General features: G+C 44.1%; 1 protein-coding gene across 1 annotated transcript in view; it reads left to right on the top strand.

The window, feature by feature from the left end:
- The window catches only part of LOC120851086, a gene marked incomplete at its 5' end in the record, with an annotated part of 110418 nt that overhangs the window by 65584 nt on the left and 27518 nt on the right, over window positions 1-17316 (top strand). The window contains 2 exons of the mRNA XM_040223638.1: window positions 11529-11636; window positions 15962-16030. Coding sequence (XP_040079572.1) covers window positions 11529-11636; window positions 15962-16030 — 177 coding nt within the window. The remainder of the gene's footprint in view (window positions 1-11528; window positions 11637-15961; window positions 16031-17316) is intronic.

Consider the following 17316-nt stretch of genomic DNA (forward strand, 5'->3'; position numbering starts at 1 on the left):
GCTTACTAATCGATAATACACGTTTACCTCCTTTACTTTATATACAGTCTCTGCGCGAAAAATATTAAACCTAAGGCGACAAAAGTTTTTTTTCATTTTTTTTTATAGATATCCCAAGGAAAAGTTTCACGCAAGTCGCAAAAACGTGCGTGTATAATGACAGCGAATTTGTGATTTTTTTCTCAAGAAAAATTTTATTTTCCGCAAGAAAGAAAGTTTTAAAACGTTTCTGTGGTTGCACTACAAGTAAAATATATATTTTGGAAAAAAAAAAAATGCCGACCGGACATGGTCGTTCGGACCTCTCTGAAAACGTTCAATACAGACAATCTTAGTCATTCGAAACTCTTTTTCTTTTTTGCAGTATCTTTATTTTTTTTTTGTGCATTGTGCGGCCTTCCACAGCTGCGGATCTATTGGCGCTCACAGGCGGCGCAGGTTTAGGTTCTGACGGGCCTTATTTCATATATCATGTTACCGCCAAGGTTGCAGGCTGATCTGTTTGCTAAGTCCCTCCGGTTGCTTCCCTTACGTAGCGCAGCGATTGAGTCAAAGCAATACACTTTCCAAAGACGTTGCCATGCCGACAATTATCGCGTTCATTTAGGCTTAGGAATGGCCAGAGTCGAAAGACTATCTAAAAAATGCGGCGAGGTCATTGCTCATGCTCTGCAAGTTAAGTGAGGTAAGGCAAAGCGAAAGCCTCCTGCACCATTTGTTGCCGACTAGCGCGCTCGATATTGCAGCTACAACGGCATATTAGTTCCAAAGCGAGCGGCGCTCACTCACTGAGGCACTGCCATATTTCCCCGCATCCCTAGCGAGCCAGTCACGTGATTTCAAAATCCCTCTCCTAGGTAATGCGGCTATTTTAGCCGCGGTTAGTGCTTCGAGCAAACGGGCTGGCACGTCTCACTCGCTCCGACCCAAGGGCATTTTTGGATCGGTTGTACGAAAATGTGTTAGGAATGTTCCCTTCAGAACTACCGTCCACCTCTGTGCTGTGAATTTGTCTTTTCTTGACCACCACATAGCATTTTACGCCTTTTAATATTAATGAAATTGTGAAGAACAGGTATGTACACGCCCCATTTCATTTATGGCAACCGCGTTTGCGACAATTTGGCCACATTTCTTGCTTTATAACTTCAAAGCCACACAAATATTGCATTATGTGTTTGCAGATTCTGTTAAAACATATTATAAACGTTGATTTCTGAGAGTTTAAAACATATTAAAAATGGCCTTTAAAAAATGATTTTTAAAGTAATGGACATGGTTCACCGGACATAGTTGTTCGATCTTATCTGAAAACGCCCTATCATGGTAACCATAATATGTCTTAAATTCCATGTTACAACGACTTCATAAATTAAGCCGAGATTTCAGTAGTTCGATTTGTTCCTTTCTCTTGTAACAATCTTAACTTATTTGTAGTAATTATATTCTTACATTGTTTAAAAATGACATGATGGTAAGTTTTTAGATTAAGATAACGTAAAAGTTAAAACAACGCAGAGAGAAGATCGATCAAATATTGCACTTTATACACTCACAGAGAAACAATCGTGCTATATTTTTAAAGGGATAAGTTTAAACATTAGTTAAGTACGTTCTAAGGCAGCCACAGTGAGACGCTGGTCCTACATTGAAGTTATCAAAGACCACTTCATGGTCCAACGACTGTACATGAGAACTACAAATATTAACGTCTCTTAATCAAGTCATCAAAAGTTAAAAATGTGGGACGAAAACGTTAGTTTTCGCGTTCGTAATATTTGATGATGGCTCCCTAAAGTTTCTGTAAGTTCTCGACGTCCAAAAGGGCATCCGGAACCCACCTGGAAAGGGGACCATGTAATAATTGAAGATACAGTGGTACGTCACTCAGATAGTAACAGCTAGAAGCCATATAAGCTGGCCGCCTAGAAATGTTTAGGACTGCTCAGTAGGCAATACACCATGGTGAGCGAGAGCTGCATTGTATATTCTGAAAGGTAAACATGCTGAAATTTTCGTTCGACGTAAATGGGGGAAACAATTTCAGCCATCACCTTTGCCCTGAGAGATACAGTGGTCGTCAATATTATTTGCCCCACCCGATTGCAATCCGATGAGCTAATTCGACAATAGGGAATAGTGCAAGTCCATTCCCTGTTGTCCCTCCCACAGCAACTTAACAGACATCTAGCTACAAGCATAACATTTTACCGCTCAAGTATAAACTCCGTTGTGCCAGCTCATATTGTTGCAACGTGCATTGCCCCTTTTCACGATTTGTCATTCCAAGAGCACGTTCTGTACCTTGAATGGCGGCATGAACCACACAACGTTGTAGTAAAAAAAAGTACCAAAGGAGACTCTTAAGCTTAGTTAATCTCTATCCCGACAAAGGACGGCTGTCTATGGCGTCGCACGAGCTAATATAAAGCTACAACAAAAGCTTCCGCCGACACTCTTTTGGTGATACATCAACTCTTTATCAGTCTTCATAAACGGATTTCTTGAGGCTTTGTGGCTAAACACCTGAATAGATATTATTGAACTTCAACACTGCCATTCTGAGATCGCCAAGGGACGTCCCCCTCCGTCTCTATCTCACTACCTGTTTAAAGGGGCACTGACACCCCAAAGGTCGTATTCTTTTTTATTGTCTAAAACGATGCAAGTTGTAGTCATAGACACGCAAAAAAAACCGCATCGCAAAAAAAAATTCCCCCGCGCGCGCGCGCCTTTTTATTTTTGGCGTTTATATTTCCCGCGCTCACCTCCCTGCTTCTTTTGATCGGTGACGTCAAAAATCAGGAAATTTAGAAGCTTTGTAGGCGACATTTCTATAACATTTAATAACGGCAATCGTAAAACATGATTTTTAACGCAATGTCGAACGCACTATGGCCTTTCTTTTTGAAATACCAAAAATCAGATTTCGGTGTGATATCGCTTCCTGGATTTGTGTTCTCCCTCGGAAAACTTGGCGGCGCTCGAGCAGAGGCTTATCGCCGAGTCGGGCAAGAAACCGGTTTTCCCCCGCGTCGGCTCCCTTCTATCCCGCCTGCTCACCTCCTCCTCTCTTCGGGTCGCGGTAGCAACGGCGCTTTGCTTCACAGAGTGGTGCGGAGGTCCGAAAGAAAGTCGAGTCGCAGGAGACCGCAAAATTTGACTCACTGCACTGGCGCGGATCGCGCGGGAACTTCAAATCCGGCATTTGGAAATTGATTTTTTAATTCACAAATACTGAATTCCCAAGTTCCGAATTTTGAGGGTAATGTCCCGGCATCATTTTCAATCGTTTCGGATAATAAAATAAATTACGATTTTGATGTGTCAGTGCCCCTTTAAGAGAAGCCATGCTACACCAGCTTCGAGCACGCCCTGTTAACACGCCCCTAAGACAATGAATGGAAAGAAATCATGAGTAAACAAATTATATTTATTTTACTTATACACCACGTTACGTAACTGACGAACGATGTGAATGGTAGACAGAAAGCTACATTCAGATTTGATCAGACCACTGAGTTTTGCTCGTGCTTAAAGGGATGGTGAACCGAATACAGGAGATGCAGGCGGGACCCTAGAATCCCTACAACACTACTCGTAAGGCGATATCTCGAATGGTCGGCCGTATTCTTGGAAAAAGAAGTCGAGATTGAACCAGGCCGACGAGGCGCGTGACCGTGAAGATACCTAGTTTCCTCCTCTCTTCGCTTCGCTCCCTCAAGGTAGCGAGGCGGAGAAGACGCAAGGCCGTTCCCTCTCCTCGGAGAAACATGACGTCATCATTCATGCCAAATGCGCCTCTTTTTTTGAAAAATACGGTCATCCGTTCGAGATATCGCTGTATGAGTGATGTTTTGGTATTTGTAGCATCCCGTTGCACGCTTTTGCCGCGTGTTTTGCCGCGTGTTTTGGAGAATCCAGATTTCAGGTCAGCATCCCTTTAGGCTGATATAGATATTTCTTTTTTTGGTGATTCCTTGACCTAAATACGAAACAAATGCAAAAAAAAGGAGTGTAAAATACAGACAAACGCTCAATAAATACTATATATTCTTTTATTTTTGGTGGAAGAGGTTTGACTTAAATCATCATGGTAAAACCGGCTTTTTTACAACCTCAATTAGAAAAACAAAACAAAAAATTAAGGAAGTTTACAGATCTCATTAACGCGAAACTAGAGTGCAGCTTTTGAGGAGGAAGAGGGGAGGCTACGCAGGGGAGGGTATGCCCTCCTCCTCTTCCGTACCGTCCCCTTTTCGTCCCCTCCTCCTCCCTTAATTTCGTCATCCTCCTCCTCTTCCTCCTCCTCTCCTTCCCGTCCTCCTCGTCCCTACTCCTCCTCCTTTCCTTCTCCTCCTTCTGCTCCCGCTTAATTTGTTCATGGGTGACGTGACACGAAGTCTTGTGACGTCATTTTCCCCACTAAATTTCGTGGGGAAACTGAATCGGGTTCGAGGTCAGGTGACGTTAATTTCCCCACTAAATTTAGCGGCGAAACTGACGTCACGGGACCTCAACCCTAATACAATTTCCCGCTAAATTAAGCGGGGCGGTTACGCCGATGGCCACGGCGAGGCCGCGGAACGCGGGAACGGGCGCCTATGAGCTGCACTGTAAAAAGAAAAACTGAGCCAGCCCACTCTTTTGGGTCTGCTTTCTCCTAGTACTTAAAGAAACAAGATAATTTATAGCATATATATATATATATATATATATATATATATATATATATATATATATATATATATTAGAATACCATTTACACCTACGATATTTGAAATTGAATCAGTTAAGACCAGCTCGTCGTCTAGCATACTTCTGAGGTGTAATTATAATTCCATTTACTCAACTCAGAAGAAAGTTATTTGTAACTATAATTACAACTCCACAAAAAAATTCATTACAATCATCCGTTACGTAAATTACGTTCATTTCTTTGCTCCCCCGAGGAGCAAAGAAATGAACAGAGCGAAACGCTTTTCAGGAGCAGACGTAGTCCCTGAGTCTTGTAGGAGGGTACCTTGTACGGACCGGTCGTGCTGTTCCTGATAGATCAGGGCCAGGGGCTTCAAGGAATCGCTGGTTTCTTTCGTCCTCCTCCACGTCGAGCTGTTGTTCAAATTCCGGAGTCGGACGTGGTCCTTCACTGGATCTTTGAGCTTCGTTGGGTTGCAGGTCTCGTCTCTCCCCCACGTCGATGTGTTGTTGAGCTTCCTGGTGAGGGTGAGTATGACGCGTGTTCATGGCGTTTTCTTCCTCAGCATCATCCGCATTGATCAATTCATTATGTGCGCTGAGCTTCGCACTCGTGGGAAGAAGTTTGAAGAAACTTGAGTTCCTTGTGATAATTTTCTGATCTCTCTGAGCAGTTACCTGCGTCCCTTTGATTTCGATCACTTTATATGGCTGCGGGTCATAAGGGGGAGTGAGCTTGTTCGACGGAGGCTGTCTACACAGTACCCCATCTCCGACTTCGAAGTTGTGGGCTCTCGCATGTCTGTGTTCATCTGCGTAAATCTTGTGCTTCTTTCGATTTTCGTAATCCTTGTGTTGCCATTCCTGTGGCACGTTGTTAGTGTCTGCGGAATCGGGAAGGAGGTAGCCCATAGGTCTTCCAAAGAGTAGTTCGAAGGGCGTTTTCCCTGTCGTTGAGTGAGGTGTCGCCCTATAGGCCATTAGAAATTTGCTCAATTCGGAAGTCCACGTAGAGTTTTCCAACGTTGTCGCCTGTAGAAACCGTTTAAGTGTGCGCATGAATCGTTCGACCTCACCGTTCGCTTGCGGCCAGCAAGGCGTGATGCGCTGATGGCGAAATCCTAGCGAGTCAGCGAAGTTTTTGAAGTCAAGGCTTTGGAATGGAGGCCCGTTATCCGTTTTGACGACCTTAGGAATCCCGAAGGTACTGAAGATCTTCATAAGGTTGGTGATGACAGTTGGGGCCGCTAACGATGATAATACCGCCACGAGAGGGTAACGTGACGTATCATCCATTAGGACCATTATGTATTTGCCGTTAGGGAAAGGCCCCGCGAAGTCAAGTGAGAGCGCCTCCCAAGGTTGATTTGGCTTCGATGGAATCGCGACGGGGTCAGAGTGTTGATGTTGGATGGTTGCCTGACACGCCATACAGTTTTTAAGAGTAGTTTGTACCATGCTGTCTAGGTGGGGAAACCATACTTTTCGCTTCATGAGCGCTTTTGTTTTGGAGATGCCCTGGTGCCCAATGTGAGCGAGACATATCGCCTGTTGCTGGAGAGCAGCCGGTAGAACGAGGCAATTGCCTTTCAGTAGTAGGCCGCTGTCCGTCAGAGAGAGCTCGTGCTGTACGGATATAAACTCTCTGAGTGCTGGGTCGTTCCACCTGGCAGGATTGCTGAGGGCAGCGATCACCTTTTGCATATGAGGGTCGTTTAGAGTGGCGGCAGCTACTTCTGCACGAGTCATGGCTTTGGGAATGTTGTGGTGGGCCATGAAGTTGACATATGCATTAGTGCTATGAGCCAGGCGGGCGTCAGCAGGGGAGCTCGGCATGGGATGGCGAGACAGGTAATCCGAGGGGTTGTTGATTCCACACGTGTGCTCCATTCTGAAGTTGTATTGTTGGATTCTCAACACGAGGCGTTCAATTCGTGCAGACGGACACGCCCGTGGGTTGGTGAGGATGGAGACAAGGGGTTTGTGGTCTGTGCGAATGAGAAAGTTGTTACCGTAAAGATACAGATGAAAGTGCTCTGTCCCCCAGACAACTGCAAGCAACTCACGTTCAATCTGAGAGTACCGTGCTTCAGTGGGGGTCAAAGCCCGACTAGCATATGCGACAATCTCGGTGTTGTTGCCTTCCTTCTGTGCTAGTATGGCACCAAGGCCAACAGGCGACGCGTCGACCGTGAGAATTATTTCTTTTGTACCATCAAAAAAGACAAGGTTGGGGATCTCAGACAGCTTTTCTTTCAGCGTATCCAAAGCACCTTGCTCTTCTGGTCCCCACACCCACTTGGTGTTCTTTTTTGTGAGAAGCCGAAGAGGGTACGTTATATCAGCAAGGTTAGGTAGGAAGCGTCCGCTGTAATTTACTGTACCAAGCAGACTTCGAACTTCATGAGCGTTGGCAGGGGCCGGCATTTTTTTTAGTGCTGCGATTTTCTGGGGGTCTGTTCTGATTCCAGAAGCAGAGAAAATGTGACCGAAAAAACAGAGTTCTTTCTGTGCGAAGAGACATTTTTTTGGATTAACTGTGAGGCCGTTCTCTGTCAACCTTTCGAGAGTTGCCTGGAGAGCCTGATCATGCTCATCCTTTGTCTTGCCAAACACAAGTATATCATCACTGATGTTGAGGACGTGAGGTATGCCGTTGAGTACTTGACGGATGGTTTCCTGGAAAACCTCGGCAGCTGCGTTAATTCCAAACATAAGTCGTTTGTAGCGGTACAATTTGTTGTGTGTTGCAAATGTTGTGATTGTTCTTGATTCATTATCAAGTTCTAGTTGGTGGTACCCATCTTTTAGATCAAGCTTCGTGAAGAGTGTTGATCCGTTCAGCGCTGTGATCACGTCGTCGATGGTAGGGCAGACGTGCCTCTCGCGAAGAATGGCCCTATTCGCACATTTCATGTCGATGCATAGGCGAATGTCCTCTGGATTGTGCGGCTTTGGCACAATTACGATTGGTGAGACCCATGGAGTAGGTCCGGTTGCTTCTTCGATGATATCAAGGGCCAAGAGCTGGCTTATCTTCTCTTCTACTTTGCTTCGCACTGCAAAAGGGATTCTGCGATGGGGCTGAGCAACCGGGGCAATGGCTTTGTCAATGTGGAGGTGTACTTGGAGGTTTTTTAGTTTGCCTACACCCGCACACAACTCGGGAAAAGCAGCGAGTGGGGTCTCGAGCAAATTTGGGGGCACCTCTCCATTCGAGCGTGCATCTTTTTGTGAGTGTCCTTGGATGGCGTAAGTAATTTGGATTAGGCCCAGTCTATTTGCAGCAGCGAAGCTCAGCAGTGACTTCACGGTTCCCTCTATTACGAACACGTCTTCTGTTGTGTCGCTGTCCCTGTACTTCAGCGTGACACTGAGCTTTCCTATGATTGGTAGCGGAGTATCCGATCCATAGGCGTAAATACGCGTGCCTGCTTGTTGGAGTTTTGTGAGTGCTCCAAGCTTGTTAAGGGTAGAGGTTCCAATGACCGATACTGAAGCACCTGTGTCAATAAGAAATGTTATAGGGGTGTTGTTAACCTGCAGATGAACCTCTGGGAGGTTTTGGTGCGATACTTGTGATATAGTTCCGACAGCATAAACGCTCTCGTCGGAGTCAGAATCATGAGAAATCTGGAAGATAGGCTTGTGTGCTGATTGGCACACCTTGCCATAGTGTCCTTTTCTGCCACATGCTTTGCAAGAGGCAAATTTGGCGGGGCAGTTTACTTGTCCTCCCTCGTGGGGCCAGGGAGCACCACAGTGGAAACACTGGGGAGGCGAGACGTGGGTGCGTTGTTGTGCGCTGCCTCCATATTTCAGACGGGAAGAGAAGCAGCGAGGTTTTTGGGCATTTCTGGATGTGCCTGCATGGCCGTAGCGAGGCTGTCCAGAGATTGCTTGAACCGTGGTGGTTGTTGACGACCCTTCCATGGCAGTCGTTGCTCGGTTGACATCCTCGAGGAGTCGAGCCTGATTCAAAAGTGATGGAAGGTTAAGGTCTTGCCTTAGGGCTACTCGTCGTAGGCGTGAAGATGTCGTTGCAAATATGATCTGGTTCTTGATTTCCTCGTCGGCGTTCGCGAAACCGCAATTGCGGGCAAGCAGTCGAAGCCTTATCGAGAATTGGCCGACAGATTCGCCCTCGAGTTGCTTTGCCTGATGAAACTGAAAGACCTCGAAAGTGGTGTTCATGCGGGGATTGAAGTATGCGTCAAGCTTGTCTTTGAGAGATTTGTATGAGTTTCTGGTCGTTACTGAGGGTGTATCAGCATCTGGCGTCGTACTTGAAGTGGGACCACTCTGCTGGTCAGGAAGGGTATCGCAGAGTTCATGGACACGTTCCCCCGCATAGTGGAGCAGGAGAGAACGTTTGCGTGCGTCATTCTTCACATCGATAGCGATGAGGAAGTTTTCAAAGCGAGTGATCCACTTTCGCCATTCGGTGCCGATATTAGTTGGGTCAGTGGCATCCAAGTCAAAAGGGGGCAGTGAGGTTGGAATGAGGGTCATCATTAGTGGAGAACAGTAGGCTTGGCTGTGAAGCTAGCGGCTTGTGATGCAGCGGCGGCGCGCTGCGAGGTCGTAGAGGGTGGACACTTGCCAGAACAGTAGCTGAAGACTGCCTAACACATCCTCGTCGCCAATGTAGCGTTGCAAGTGTGCTGAACAAACAGAGTGCTACCGCGGCGGGCAGAATAAGAATCGGGCAGCCATTCCCATTCACTGGCTTTATTCTACTTCCTCTTCTTCGTCGCCGCCGCTATATACGGTGATGACGCGCAAACATAAAATCTACATCACTACAGCGGCCACTAGGAAAAAGGTGAAATTAGTTAGCTAATTAACTAAAATGTATTAACTAACTTCTTAATTTTTGACTTGAGAGTACATAATGTTTTTAGAGAATTGAAGCTCGACCTAAATATGGTCCAGCCCTGCCATCAAAGTTTGATTAAAAAATTTGTAGTAGGTGCTATGGCGTCAAGAAATTTCCTCTAGGTACACGGCGTCAAACCGAAACTAAGCGAGGAAGAGCGCCGGTAAAGTTTTCGCCCCGCCCTTTCGGGTATGTGATTTGTTATTATCGCGGCCGGCTCCACTTGCTTAGGCGAAGCTGGCTGTGATAACGACGATCCACGGGGGCCGGAAGGGCGGAGCGATTACTTTACCGGCGCTCTTTCTAGTTTAGTTTCGGTTTGACGCCGCGTACCGAAGTGACACTCGTTGACCTCGTAACACCCACTAAAAAAAATTTTAACCAAACTTTGATGGCACGGCTAGATTATATTGATGACGAGCTTCAATTCTCTAAATACATTATGTGCCCTCAAGTAAAAAATTAAGAAGTTAGTTAAACATTTTATTTAATTAGCTAGCTAATTACCTAATTTGACCTTTTTTCTAGTGGCCGCCATGGCCATTAGCACTTCTCCAGGGCTTAAAATACTCTATCTCACGTTCCCTTTTTTTGGAAATTTGGTGCAGCTGAAAAGAAAAACGTCCTGTATATTGAATCTTACATTGATCACGATTGGGGCGTTATCGATTTACCAAATTTGCGTTACATGATAGGAGGCCGAAATGTTATACTCACACCAGTTTGTTGTTTCAATGTTTTCTTTTCCACTAAGTAGTGTCGTGATGGCAAAACATTTAAATATACTTGAGCTATTAATTTACAAAATTCCCACTGCGTGGAACAGTTAGCAACCCACCACATCAGCGTCATTTTTTGGGGGTTACTTACATATCGCAGCGATGGTTTCGAAATTTACCGTCTAGCATGGTGCTCTGATTTAGTACACATTTGATTACACGAAGGGTTTTGGGGGGTTACGCAGACAAAACCGCCCGAGAAATTTACGAGGCATTTGCATTGGACAGCAATCAGAGAGCACAAGTGTTAGTGCGCCGTCACTACACCTGACATATAGAGTTTTTCTCTACACGCGAGCAGCCATATAGGCGGTATTAATACTATGTAATTTTCAAAAACCTTGAGTTGTGAGTGCGCCACGTCTTTGCTTACTCCGTCCCTGTTTGTTCGGCGCTTCCGTCCAATAATGTAACAACTAGCCAATCTTAAGATCCAGCAATTGATTGTACACTATAACTGTGCCACACTCTGCACATAGGCTCTCAATTTCCGGAACGAAGCTCAGAAGATATATATGAGACGGAAACTAAGAAGATGGCCTTCCTTAAATTATTGTTCTGGAATTGGCCGACTTAACTTATTTTAAGATAATCGACCTACAGGTCACACGCTGTAAAAGTCTGATTTTGTTTCTGCCTTCCCATCAAAATGCAGTTCCCTCGTGTTTGAGGTAGGATGTTTACTAAGGCCGCCACTGTGCGTGCTGTGGCTTTGATTGCTGTTCATCAGTACCTTCGATGCCCAGCCATAATCAGCCAATACACATTTTATGAACTATCACAAAGTCAAATAAAGGCTATATCTAATGCTCTCTTTTCAGTCACTGGCTTTAATAAGATCAGTTTAACTGTGCGAGACAAATTTCAGGTGTAATTTAGTCATTCGTGTATATAAAATGACTTAAGCTAAAATTATAGGAATTGCATTACAGGTTACTTTTGATGATATTACCTTCAACTACTGAAATTAAATTACTGTCCGTGCATGGACCCTACTTTATTCGCATGGAATCACCAACTGTACTTTCCTGTTCTCATTTTCTTAACGTACATCACTAGTTCCGTTTCCTCTATGCTGTATTATATCTCTTTTACGATAATCTAAACATAACAATCACAGTTATGTTGATAAATAAAGAGCTTCTTAGGAACTACGATTTGTTATTTTGAAGACGTATCGAGGAGGAGTACCATGTCATCTCTGGACCGTGGACCGTCTAGGTTGGCCTCCTGGATTCTCACACATCAGGACACGCTGGCAATGGTGCTTTGTTAACAAGGTAGGAATATAGAAAATTTCTGTTCTACCAACAAACATGCAATCTACATCAGAAGTTGACCAGTCAGCGTAAAAAAAAAAGGCTGGGGTTGACGCATGAAGAATATTACAACAGGACCACCGGTCGCTATATATCTTCAGTTTTGTTCATGCAGAACTGCATTCTTGCGGAATACGTTTCTCCGGTGTGTCGTGAGCGTTGCGTGGACCAATGGAAGGACCAGATGCCAGACATCTGTGCCGCGAAGAAACTGTGCGTCTTCAACCGCGAGGCATTTCAACATGTTATGAGTTTCCTCACGCGGCACTCGCCTGCGTGTGTTTGTGTTTCACGGCATAAAAAAGAGGTGCTTGAGGAGGGGGATGCGAGAACGCTCTGAAATGATGTGGCAGCGCGTGCCAGGAAAACCGACACTCGATTGCAGCGCTCACTGCGTTCCTTATAGAACGCAATCGTGCATATGACGGCTTCATCGAGATATCAAAGTACAGCTGCAATTTTTGTTTGATATAAAAAAACGAAAAATAATAGTGTGTTTGAATTTAATTAATTTTATTTTATATAGCGTGACACAAGCACAAAACCGCACAAACGTATTTAACCAGGAGTTCTAGTTCCGCTGTGAAATTTTAAATTTAAGATTACTGGGTTTATTTTTCTGCGCTTTCAAAGTGCTTACTCCAGCATCAAATGCTGACGTACACACAGAATCATGAAGGTATAGTCCAAGTAAATCAAAACGTGTGCTCGCTGATAATGTTAAACCAATGCACAAAATAATGTTGCTGGACCCGAACAACTTGTAACTCATTGGCTTGTGCTCAGGTACAACAAATGTTTTGGAGGATATCCGAGTTTGCGTTTGTCATCAATCCGTGTTGTAATAGAAATCAACTAAGAGTATCGCTATTTAAAATTCATTATAGATGATCAACATTACTAACCCTGGCGTCTGTCCGTGAGTGATGTCGGTGGAACAACCCGGCACCAATACAAGGGACGCAGGCAGTGCATACAGGGTGTTTTTCTGGGCTAAATATAATAGAACTTTGAAGACGGCACTGGAAATAACAAATATTTCCTTCCGTGTAACACTAACGACCATAGCGGACGGCAGGGAACGTAGGTTGCGCCCATAATCACGAAACATTAACGTAAATAAAAAAAATTGTTGTTTACGCCTTCTTAGTGTTTATCAATTTAGAATTGTAATTCACGCCATAGACATAACCTCGTACTGCTGTTCCACTTCAATCATTCGGATGTCCATATTTTTGATAAGCGCCTCACATTCTCTATAGATTGTGACTGAAAAGGACAGAGCCTTATATATGGAGAGTTTTGTCATTCATTGGGAGGTATACATGCGTTGCACGTGACGACACTCAACGAGCGCTCCGATGACCACCAGAGAACAGGGGAAGAGGAGCTCCCCTTTTATCAGGATCCTCTTTTGTGACCCCGGATTTGCGCAGACGTCGCTATTCTCCTCCCAGAAGATTATAGAAGATTAACCCGTCAATCAAAATTCTTACAAAAGCAGCTTCACTCTCCTCCTCTTACATGGTGGTCAAACGTATGCGATCTGACGTCAGGAAACGTCCGTGTATAGGAAACAAATGAGGAGGCGCCATTGGCCGAAAGTGGGCTGGGCGTCTTCCAGGGCGTCTTCACAAATTCAAATGTGGCCAACCAGGACCGGAAATAATATCCTGGTGGTGGTCGCGTAAAACAAAATTAATAAGTGCGTCGGAGTAACTCCCGATGACTGAAAATATGGTGCACTTGATGTTTCAATCACGGTCACCCAAGATCACAGAAGAAGAACTTAACTAGCGGAACGATCGACATAATCCGTACGCCAGGCACCGAGGGCCGGGAATCTGCCCTCCGAGCGGACACACACTATCCGAGCGAAACAGAGTTCGAGCGGCACATTTCGTTTCCTACGTCTTTCAGCCTGATCATAATCGAAACATCGCGTGCACCCTATTTTCAACCAGGAAGGATTACTACATTTAACTCTTACGCGCTTATTACAACCAAATACCTACGATTCAAACTATTTTTTGCTACCACCGCTGGTGGATTCTTTTCTGCTTCTGGTTGGCCAAGAGAGCATGTCAGGCCCTCTTTCTGCGTCTGATGCACGCCCTGGCTCATTCTGCGCCTCCCATTTACCAAACTCTCTCTATACATGGCTCTGGGAAAGGGTAAACGCTGTTCACTCTTCTTCACTTAAGGGTACAACTGATATTACGCCAAAAAAAAAAATTTGTATTTTTAATGTGCGGTTTAGAAATATCAACATCTAATCAGATAAAGTCTAACTTACTTCAAGAAAACACTGAACCTAGAGAAAAGAATATTTTGTTCATACCTGGTTAGGACGGACGTCTCAAACTTTATTTTACAATTTGGACTTTTCCATTTACGGGCAAAATCAAAACTGTACCCGTGTGGAATGATGATGATAGCGTTTGTACTCAACTAGTGTGCGCATTGAGGTTCAGCGAACTCAGAGCGCACACTAGTTGGGTGCAAGCGCTATCACCATCATCCCACACGAGTAGAATTTCGGGTTCACCCGCAAATGTAAAAAAAAAAAGAAAAAAATTGTATTGTAGCATAAATATTGGGTAATTATTTTTTTTACGAACATTTGTTTTGAGATTTGCCTGTCCTAACCAGGTATAAATAAGAAATTCCTAGTTTGAATGTTTTAAGCAAGGTCTGTAAAATTGTGTGTCACTGGAGGAAGGGGGTGCGTCGCACGGAAGATTATATATATATATATATACAGGGTGTTTTTTTTTTTAAGCTTAACAGATTTGTTTTTAAAAAAAGCCGTGAAAGTTACACTCACACCGCTTGTGGAGGTGAGTTATTCGGCCAGGGGGACATATTATAGGGGGCTAATCGTAAGGATCAGTAGGCTAATTATTAAATTTCGTTAAATAACTTTTTTAATTAATTAAAATAGACATATGGTTTCAATTAGAAACTTTCTCAGCGTCATCGAAAACCCCTAAATCAGCCATATTCAGAACGACTTTCGGCGCGTGAGGAGCGTAGTATTGTACTAAATTTACCACTCGTGGAGCAGGTACAAGGCTATGGCCAGATAAGAGACGGAAAAATCGCGCGGGCGCCTTACCGCAACCGCTAGCTTTGTACCTGCTCCACGAGTGGTAACTTTAGTGCACTACTACGCTTCTCACGCGCTCAGTCTTTCTAGAAATTACTGATTTAGTTGTTTCCGATGACGCTAAAAAAGTTTCCAATTGCAACCATACGTCTATTTTCATTAATTAAAAAGTTAATTAACGACTTTTAATTAATTAGCCGACCGATCGTTACGATTAGCCCCCTATAATATTGCCGCCCGCAGGGTCGATAAAGGAACGCTCGGTCACGGACTTCTAGAGGATTCGCGTTCATTCTCGCACCAGACGTAACTTTCCTCCTGCTTTCTTGTTCTTGAAAGTGCCAGTTCATCCTCGCCCCGAGCGCGCGACGGTCGAACTTTCTTTGCCGAACTTTCGAGATAGTGACGCACGGTAGATAAGCAGCTGCTCGCGACCTTGTCGAGTCAGTCTCGCTAGTGCTCTGTAGAGCCGCCGAACCGCCGCCCGCTTTCTGCTGCCTCTAGCGCACACCAGCTCGGAGCGCGTGGAACGAAAGCTCGCGCTGCAGAACCCAGGGATCCTGGGTTCGAGCCCCACCCCTGCCCGTTTCGATCTGGATGAGCATCGTACCGGCGTGCGGTCGTGTATCACTACTGCGTGGTGCACGTTAAAGACTCCAGGCTAGCGGCTGTACCGCACTGGCTAAATTTCTCATCTACAGCTGGGAGACTCGTCGCCCCTGTGAGGCAGACCAAGTTCTAGGCTGTATAAACACACACACAACAAATTATTATTCGTTACTTATTTTTGTTTTGCACAAGTTCGCCCCATTAAACCTTTATCCTTCAGTTCACTGTTCGGCTTCTCGTCACCTTCATTCGTGACAATATGTCCCTCTGGCCGTATAACTCAACTCCACAAGCGGCATAAGTGTAACCTTCACGGCTTTTTTTAAACAAATCTGTTAAGCTTAAAAAAAAAAAACCTGTATATATATATATATATATATATATATATATATATATATATATATATATATATATATATATATTATTATTATTATTATTATTATTATTAACGCCAAGAGCCATAGATATAGCCCAAAAGAGCGGATGTCTGAAAACAAAGGATGTTAGGGATAGGAAAGTAGAAGTGAAAATTAAGTGCTCTGTTTGAATTATTTTTTCTTATTTCCAGGATTTGTATGGTCCGTCCTATAAAAGTAGTTCTTCTTACCCCGTCAGTTTGGACATTTACATTCTTGAGGTAAGTAACTAAGACACAGCATAATTAACAATTAACTACCGCCGGAGAGTGAATGGCCGTCAGCAATGTAACTATGAGTATAACTAAATGATTTTTTTTCTTACTTTTAAGGATACGTAATTAAAAAAAAAAGAAACATAAATTCTAGAGGATGGCATGACGCCAGTACAATAGATTCACCAACCCATCCTGTCTTATCACCCGTATATTTTTCTTCCTTATCCATCTACCTGAGAAGCTCCTCAGTCATGGGCCATGCTGTTCTTCCCGTCGCAAATGTACAGCGCGAAGTTGGACCGCTGGCCGACAAATGTGCACTTGCGTTTCTTCCTTGGCTGCGTATCACCAACTCAAAAGTCAATCAATTCTGTTCTTGGCGAATTGTTACATCCGTGCACGTGGTATAGTTCATCATTAGATAACAGCAAGGTAATAGTTAGTTTGCCTGTTGACGATGTTTCAGAAATGTGTTTTTACACCGATTAAAATTGAGGAATGAATAAGCTATTTTATGTGTACAAAAACCGTCTAAATATTTAAGAAAATGTATTTCCTGCAACTACATCTTTGCGAATTGGCACGACGACTTCTTTCGCGCGTATCCACAAAAAACTGGCTATGCAAGGTGGTTACAGCTTAGGTCAAAATACATCTGGGTTTACCTTTTTTATTTCTGCAACCGTGCATATAAGTTTTTCACTGGAAATATTTAATATTATTTATTGTGTTCAACGTTAATTCAAATCATTTTTACTTGGAAGGCGACTACAACTAAACGCACTCCTCTCGAGAAAAAAAATATCTGAAGCACACAGATTACACTGCTGCACTCTGATGTGGTTTAGTTATTGCAGCGAAAAAAAGAGCCGAAATTTATTGTTCGTGCAGCTCTGTGGTTTTCGGAAATCTAAGACAGCCGTTAATTAATTCATGTCATTGCGAAGTTCAGGATGGGCATGTTATTGGAACGAAGCCCCCCATAGGAAGGAACTATTTCTGCAGCCATTCAAACTGAAAGGCGCCATTTCGATCTGGGAGGTGCTCCAGGCTACACATTTTCTCTTCTTTTTAAGTTACTTCTATCTAGTTACGTTTTTCAGTAAGTGGCGACATTGTTACTTTTTGAGCGAAGGAACGAATAACGTACTTTCGTTTCTTGAGTAACGAGTAACGGTATTTAGTTATTTCTGGGGGGGGGGGGGGGGGGGGGGGGGGGGGGACGTGCACATCGAAAGTTACACTATTTTGTTTTCACCCTAGCTCGCGCCTGTAAATTTCCACGGCAA

Source organism: Ixodes scapularis, unplaced genomic scaffold (genome assembly GCF_016920785.2).
Source record: "Ixodes scapularis isolate PalLabHiFi unplaced genomic scaffold, ASM1692078v2 PGA_scaffold0__279_contigs__length_252992795, whole genome shotgun sequence".
In the NCBI taxonomy this organism is placed as follows: Eukaryota; Metazoa; Arthropoda; class Arachnida; order Ixodida; family Ixodidae; genus Ixodes; species Ixodes scapularis.